Source organism: Octopus bimaculoides, chromosome 5 (assembly GCF_046866305.1).
Source record: "Octopus bimaculoides isolate indiv1 chromosome 5, ASM4686630v1, whole genome shotgun sequence".
Taxonomy (NCBI): domain Eukaryota; kingdom Metazoa; phylum Mollusca; class Cephalopoda; order Octopoda; family Octopodidae; genus Octopus; species Octopus bimaculoides.
In genome coordinates this window covers 17,893,344-17,902,459 of record NC_142932.1, presented here as the reverse complement: position 1 = coordinate 17,902,459, position 9,116 = coordinate 17,893,344, and the positions used below count along the sequence as shown (strand labels likewise).

The 9,116-nt window shown below is 33.1% G+C and overlaps 1 protein-coding gene across 2 annotated transcripts in view; it reads right to left on the bottom strand.

Moving 5' to 3' along the window:
- Window positions 1–9,116, bottom strand: part of LOC106877428 (uncharacterized) — an 86,107-nt gene that overhangs the window by 28,909 nt on the left and 48,082 nt on the right. For both annotated transcript variants that reach the window (XM_089352008.1, XM_089352009.1), the window contains exons 16-17: window positions 6,477–6,659; window positions 5,637–5,750 (exon numbers count right to left, since the gene is read on the bottom strand). In XM_089352008.1, the coding sequence (XP_089208134.1) occupies window positions 5,637–5,750; window positions 6,477–6,659 (297 nt within the window). The remainder of the gene's footprint in view (window positions 1–5,636; window positions 5,751–6,476; window positions 6,660–9,116) is intronic.

The following is a 9,116-nucleotide window of genomic DNA, read 5'->3' as shown; positions in this document are numbered from 1 at the left end:
TTAATAGAATAATTCTTATGAGGCATTGTGTAGTATATGCAAAGTAAATCACAAGAAAACAAATATGTGAATTAACGTATTCGGGATTATGACCCCATTTTCAAGAAATCGACAAATGTTGCCGATGTGCGTGTATGTGAGCGTGTGTAGAGTAGACATGCGCAGAAGGATGTTGCCATAGCAACCAGCTAGCTTCCTGTAATTCTCTTCTATTGTTAATCTTAGGTATCTTTTGGTGTAAGAGAATGGCCTCAGAGATTCTAAGGTTGCCTCTGTTCCGCTGTGTTGCTTTGATGTGCATTTTGTTGTGAATGGTAATATTCCTAAAATAATAGGTTTAAATATAAATCTTAGTTTACAAATATTCGAATTAAAATCCAGAAAAAGTAGCGTTAATATAATGTATTGACTTCCAAAATTCAACATGTTCACTTACAGCCGTTTCGATTTTGCCCGAAAGAATTAAATTCCAATAATTAAAACATTTTATTTGGTAAAATCTCGCCACAGCAGTAAAAAAAAAAGACATTACTTTAAGTTATAACATGTTATTCTTTCAAAACAGAATTTTTGCAGTTAAATTATTTTAACGGTACTTCTCCATTTTCAGGATTTTAATTTGTATATATATACACACACACACACACACACACACACACACACACACACACACACACACACACACACACACACACATATATATATATATATATATATATATATATATATATATATATATAGAGAGAGAGAGAGAGAGAGAGAGAGAGAGAGAGAGAGAGAGACAAAGGGACGAAGGATAACTGTACGCAGAATGAGAGAGGCAGCTGAAAGAGCTTCTTGCTGGCCTTGGTGCAAAAGAGATGAGTTAAGCTGGAAGAGCCAGGAGGAGATGAAGAGTAGTGCCTTGACCACCTCTGTTGACCCACCAAAGAGAGGTGTTACAGTTCGGGTTGAAACACCCGATGAACGTTGTATACCGTCTGATGACATCAGTTCCTCCTATTCACTTTGGTGAATGGAAAAATCATCTCCATTTTCGTGTAATTAACGTACACGCGCACATATATAATTGATATGCATATATATATATATATGTATATATATATATATATATATATATATATATATATATATATATATATATATATATATGTATGTATGTATATATATATATGTGTGTGTGTGTGTGTGTGTGTGTGTGTGTGTATATATATATATATATATATATATATGTATATATATATATATATGTATATATATAAGAGGGAGAAGGAAAGAGAGAGAGAGAGAGAGAGAGAGAGAGAGAGAGAGAGAGAGAGAGAGTATTAATGAATGGCTGAAATCAGACATCAAAGGATATTCAAATGCATTTTATATCTTTATTATAACTTAACATAAATATTCATCTGGGCAATTGAAACATTCACGTGACATGTGTCTGCGAAGTATTCATAGAAGAAATCTACAAGATTTTACAATCATTAGCTTAAGGTGACATTACAAAAATGAAAGCAAAATAAAAAAAAAATGTGTATATATCTGAATTAGCTTTTGAAAAAATGTTAAGTCGTCTTTACAAATATAAAAGGCAAAAAATTCAGGTGATCTTTTGAAATATTTTCACCTGATTTCAGAAAAGAATTGCATGTGACTTCTTCAAATAATCCACGTAATTTCAAAAGAAAAAAAGAATAATCTATCTTTACAAAGAATCATCTCTTTAAAAAAATATCTGGCATTATGTCACATCGTGTGACTTCATATCAAAATCACGTGACTTTATGAAAACAATTCCTAGATTTTCATACAAAGAAATTTACCCCTCTCGCCGATAAAATTTAACTATTATTGTATCTAAGTCAAAAATAAATATTTGTATATAGACGTGCATTGTCTGCAAACAGCATTGTATTGGGTTATATATCATGCGACAATTAATCTCATTCCTTTAGCTTCTGAGTTCAAATCTTAGTTTGCTCTCATACTGTTGGTTTATAATTAAATGTATTCAGGTTTTAACCATCTTGTTTGTTTGTATATCAAAGTGTATGTTGTTAAATATAAGTTTTCTTTTATTTACAATAGGAATGATTTTTAGGGACCTAGTAAGAAATAGAAATCTTAAGGAAATATATATACATAATTATGTATAAATATATAGAAGTACACACACACACACACATACAGACACATATATATATATATATATACACAAATACATATACATACACACAAACACATATATAGACCTTATGTGTACAGTTGTACAGTTAGATGTACGACTACAACTAAAATGAGTTAGCGCTCCAATAGATTACCATCATCCAGTCGGCTTCCTGTATAATAGTCAGTCAACCAATGTACTCGGCAGTGTTACTAGTTAAGATAGACCGAGCATACCTGGTGAAAATTAAGATAAACACCAGAATAATTTTTTAGTTCCTACGTACGTTTCCCGGTTTCAGTTATTTGAAACATAATATTAAATCTTCCAAGGACATTTGGAAACCAAACTGCAATGGATCATCAGGAGAGCACTTTATTGCATTCTGTTACAGAAATCATATATATATATATATTAAAGTTGTGTTAAAGAACTTGGTATATATATATATATATATATATATATATACAGGAGTGGTTGCTTCTCAACCACATGCCAAACATGATTATGGGTTCTGTTTCAATACAAGTCGGCCAATGTTTTGTGAGCGAATACAGTAGGCAGAAGCTGAAAGAAACCTGTCACATATATGTGGTGGGATGGATTGTTAGTCCCACACCACCTCTTGAATACCAGTGTTGGTATGTTTACATTCTTGTAACTTAGTGATTTGGCATAAGAAACCGATAGAATAAGTAGCATATTTTTTTTAATAATTAGTACTGGGTTTGATTCATTTGATTAAAAGACTTGTTCGAGATGGTACCCCAGCATGGATGCAGTCTAATGACTGAAACATGTAAAAGGTAAAAGATTACACACACACACACACACACACACACACACACACACACATACATACATATATATATATATATATATATATATATATATATATATATATATATCGTCCAAGTCGTGCAACCGCATACTGGCTCTGTTTTAGGCACAACCAGACTTGAGGTGGCTAGTGAAGTATGCCACTGATATATTCTTCTTACATTTCTATAGTAGTTGATGTAGACAATCTATATACGCCTCTTTATGTGTAATTGGATATCTGAGGTCCACTCGTACTTAGGTAATTGATATCCAGGTAAGAGTACCGGGCAAAAAACAAGGGCAATCATTAAACAAGACAACAAACTCAGTAACATCAATGAGGAACAGATGTGAAAGAAATCGACGATTCTGATAATGGTTTTTCATCGAAAAAGAAAGAAAGATAAATGAAATAACAGTCATGATGTTGGATTAGAGATTTAACGTGCTTCAATGACGTACAGGTCAAAGTAGGGCAAAGAAATTGTTTCTTAGTTTTTAGTAAAGTGTATTTCTAAATTCAGCTTCCACTTTGCTCCACCCTATGAATTCAATCAAATATTTTATCCGGCGACATGTATCGTATGTTAAGCATTATCGTTTATCAAACGGTATCTTACGATTTGTGTTTCTTATACGAAACATAGCGTTATGAATTGGTCATTTCATCATCCTCTTATCACGTAATAACATTTTATCTTCTGTTATTATAAACAACTATACGGATGTATCATATCACAAATGTTATAGTCTCTTATCATACGATAATGCTCTATATGTATCTTTTCCTCTTACCATAACGTATCTTGCATTTTGTATCACATTTTCTATATTATATAACCTGAAACCACTAATAACTTAAGGGAAAACGTATGCGGTGATCATAACATTAATTTCATTTTCTTTTTGCTGGGAATAGAGCTATGTTCTGGATAATGATTTGCTTCCCACTAACTGAAGGCTGTGTGGAGGCGCGTAGCTTAGTGGTTATGGTATCAGAATCATGATCGTAAGATTGTGGTTTCGATTCCTGGACCGAGCGACGCGTTGTGTTCTTGGGCAAAACACTTCATTTCACGTTGCTCCAGCCCACTCAGCTGGCAAAAATGAGTAACGCTGTGATGGACTGGCGTCCCGTCCAGCTACGGAACACGTACGCCATTGCAACCGGGCCCATGAGCCTGGCTAGGCTTTAAAGGGGCGCATTTAAAAATTAACTGAAGGCTGTGGTGGAGGGGAACTTCGGAATACATGCGTTACCATTATTTTGATGTTGTGACGTCGTTGTTGTTGTTGTTGTTGTTGTTGTTGTTGTTGATGCTGTTGAAGTCGTTTCTGTTGATGTTTTTTTTGCTGCTGCAACCTTTAGTGATATTGTTGTTGTTGCTGTTGTTATTTTAAACCCTGCGTCAGCATTGATTAGGGTCACGTTATTTCTCTGTTTTCGCTTATCCTTTTACTGCCATTACGCGACCCCACAAGAAGACTTTATTGTGCAGAACTTTGATCAAAGTCATCCCAGCCGTATCCATCCCGTCTTTTATTATTCAGACATAGCAGTGTCATCTGGAACTGCATTATCTCCAATGTTCATCTGTTGGAAGGTGGGGGAGTAAAAGTGATGGGGTGGGCTGCTTCGAAAGAGATTCCACTGCCTCTTTTGATCGTATTTTATCCAATTTTATCTTTCTATATTCTGAGTTCGTATCTCGCAAGGTTAATTTTGTCTTACATTCCTTAGGGTTCGATAAACTGCATACAGTCATGTTCGATAAACTGCATACAGTCAAATACATAACATAATACAAATACGAGGAATTATAATTTTTTACTGACTAAATTATCATACTAGAAGGAAGGGCAAGTCTCCTGGAAAGCAAATCTATTTTCCAGTTTCGACATTCATTCAAAACTAATTTGTTTTAATTACGTCACTAATACCCCAAAGGAAAGCATAAATGCATAAAGTTCTTCTTTTGCTATGCTTTAAAGCATGCGGTTATGTATCTAGAGGAAACCGAAGCCCACATTTCCTGACAGAACTACGAGGACCCTTTATGTACACAGCTGTGCACAGTATGTGAAAAACAAAAGATAATATTTGGCTTCGTAAGCCAACTCATTACAATCAACGCCAACTTTCTATCCATCAATTCAAAACCAAGAGAACTTTTACCTGATCCTTCCAATCTGCTAGAAATAGCAACCAAATCTCTTTTGAATCACACTTTACCATCTTAGAAAAAGGAAGAACATATGGAATAGTTTAATACCGGAAATAAAAAGTAGGTTGCTTACCATTAGAATATCTAGGTTTGCTTCATTTAATCTTTCAATGAATTTTGTAACATTGGTATTTGGTATCAAAACGAATTGTGTCTTTGAGATATTTGAGGAACATTAACAACATAAGATAGTACTAGATTTAATTTAGACCCAGATTTAATTTAAGTGTCACACAATGCTACGTAAATTAATTTCTTAATTAAGAGAAACCTATACACTTTCAAACGAGGGGGAATAATTGTTTAATATTCAGTATTTTCTGCGAGAGAAAGGAAAAGGTTTTACGTGTGATCCGTGGCCTCGTCGCAGGCTTGTAACACTGAGAGCTAAACATAAAGACGGTCAATTCAATTAAAAGTCATACCTGTTCTAGATTCGATACTTAAATCGGTTCGCCATCTGATTGGTTTATCTGTGTTGGTGCTCCCAGAATCCTCGGGAAAGATATTAAGCACAGGGTCAAAGGTGATCCGCATCACTGAAAAATAAATGAAAGAGAAAGAGTACGAATGTTTCAATGTCATGCAATATGTGGCTATTTGACATGTTAACATAAATCCCATCAATTTTGTTAAAAATGGAGGAGACAAGTTGTTAAAATGTATAGGTTTAATTCTAGCAGACGATCGTTTCGTGCAGAGATATAATAATATAAATTCATGATTGAATTAAATTAATTAAATATCATCGTACTTTTCATGGCAGGAAGGAAAGAAACCATAATACAAGGAACATAAGAGGGAATATACCAGAAAAAATTGGATCTAGGAGAGTTATGGTTAAATATCCGACATGACTCCCATCTCACACGGTTACCAATATTTCTTTTTAAGTTCCTTGTATTATGGTTTCCTTCCTCCTTGCACTGAGGAGTACGTTGATATTTAATTAATTTAATTTAATCATGAATTTATCTTATTATTATTGTACGAAACGATCCTCTGCTAGAATTAAACTTCTTATATATTTTAACAACTCCTCCATTTTTAACAAAATTGATGGTATTAATGGAATTTTATTCTATATATTCATCATACATTATATACAAGGACTACTTTCATATCTTCGCAAATTTACGCCTGTAAACACCCAGCAAAGTATGAAGAATCAACATTAGAAATCTTTTTTGGGAAACCTCCAGTTAAAGGACGAATCCGCATTCAACCTTTATACACCTATATATATTACTGTATATTATACTTACTGTCATAAAGGCACTTGATAGATCTACCGTCCCATATTGTGTTTATTGGACACTGAAGGAGCACAAGTGAACCGAGCCTGCATTGATAGAACTGTATAAGGGAGTTTAACTTCGGATAGAAATAGTCTTTCATACAGTGAGTACATTGTGAGTTGTCCATCTCGCTGATGCATAGAGTGGTTTCTGACAAAACGAAAATGAAAGAACACTAAGTTGGATTATATACATGTCTATATTCTTCTATTGTTTTACTTCTTTCAGTCATTAGACTGCGTCCATTACTGGGAAATAAATGCATACGATTATAAATATAAATACAAATACATACATACATACATATATATATATATATATATATATATATATATATATATATATATATATATATATATATATATATATATATATATGCATATACATATATGTACATACATACATATACATGTATATATATATATATATATATATATATATATATATATGGATATATGGGTACAGGACGTCACAAAAACGTAAACATGAAATACGGAAACAAAGTTGGGTACGCAAACAACGAGAGAAAAAAATGGAAAATAAGACAACATAAAGTATGACCCTTCGTCAGTTGTCGGCTGTTCATCTACTCATTTCGAACATTGAACGACAATATGAGACCTCTCACAAAAGCCAAAATAAAACTTAGGATTTTGCGGTGGGAGGGTCAATGTTGATAACAAAAACAGGACAGTAGAGACATACAAAGAAACCGAATGTAAACAAATATGCAGGGTCGTTAGTCTAGACGAGGTAAAGTAGCGAACAGTGGAGAAACATTGTCTTTGAAAGAGAAAAGATAGAAAGATAGATAGATAAGAATACGTGTAGTCTTTACGAAAGCATTGAAGGAAAAGAAAGATGATCACGTAAGGAAAAGAAATATGGACGATGGTCACGTGTGAGCAATGAGAGAGAGTAAAGGTGAAAGAGGGAGAGATAGACAGACAGATAAAAAAATGTGAAGGGGAGAAAATGAATTAGAGAAAGGATAAGAAAGAAAACGAAAAGGGGAAGAGAGAACAGTAAAGGGTAGAGTCGCATCAAAAAAATATTATGATAAACTTACTTGGAAATGGATACGTGGCGTTCAATCAAATAATAGTACAAATAATATATATATATATATATATATATATATATATATATATATATATATATATATATTAGGACCATAAAGTAAATTTCTGGACACAGCCATCACTAAGACTCATATGCCCAACGAGATCGGACATAGGAATATTAAGCAAGAACATTATAAATAACTATCTACCCACAATAACCACTAAGTTAAAGTTAGAATTATGGTCTAATACAGACCAAGTAATTAATTGGTTTAGATCAATTGAACATAAAGAAGAAACTAAATTTATCCAATTTGATATAGCTAACTTTTATAGATCAATTAACCCAATAGTACTAAACAAGGCAATGTGGTTCTTCCATAAAAAAGCAGGCCTCACTAAAGAAGAATTTAAAGTTATAACAGCAGCAAGGAAATCGTTTATTAGCTTTAAAGATAAGATATGGGTAAGGAAAGATACCCCTGGAGCATTTGATGTTGCCATGGGAAGTTCCGACTCAGCTCAAATAGCTGATATGGTGGGATCATTTATCCTCTATGAATTAAATGATCAATTCCCTAGGGTTAGGGGGGGTTTGTATAGAGACGACTGCCTGTTATATATTAGGAATTGCTCGAACCAGGAACTACAGAGAATTAAGGGTAGGCTGGCCAGATTTTTCAGCAGAATGGGGATGGGTATAGTTTATGAAGATGATGTCTCAGTAGCAAATTTCCTAGATGTAACATTAGATATGAAGAATAAAACATATAGACCATACCACAAACCCCTAACTAACCTACAGTATATAAGTAAATCAAGTAACCATCCTAGGGCTATAATAGAAAATCTAGTAAAAAATATATCTTTAAGACTCTCCAAACTATCTGCTAACAATAGGGTATTTAATAATGAAGCTAATTTCTATAATGCAGCACTAAATAAGGCAGGATATAAAGAAAGGGTCTCCTATATTGAAAATGGTAGCAAAGGAATTGAAACAACTGACAACAACAACAACAACAATAATAATAATAATAATAATAATAATAATAATAATAATAATAATAATAATAATAATAATAATAATAATAATAATAATAGGGCTGAATAACAACATGGATGTGCTACACCGGGCTCCCTATACAAAAACATATCTAATCCAATAACATCGATGGAATTAGCCAAAAGAACCGGTGGAAGATTTGAAGGAAGCGGTCTTTTAACGAAGATAATTTTTTTAAGAATATTTTTTATTCTTAAAAAATGAAATTTCACTGCAATACAAAGCACAGGACCTCCTATGCACGATGTCTCAATGAAACACGTGCGATCACACACGCAAAACCAACACCGGAAAGTTTACAAACTATATAAAAAAAAAAGAAATGGAACAAAATAGTAAGTACATATATTGAATAATTACGCATACACTTGAACGTGTACACAATGATATATACGTTTTGATACCCATAGAACTACACATGCATCTTAATGTTTACAGAACTACGTAAAAATCACAGGACACACTTACGGATACGAA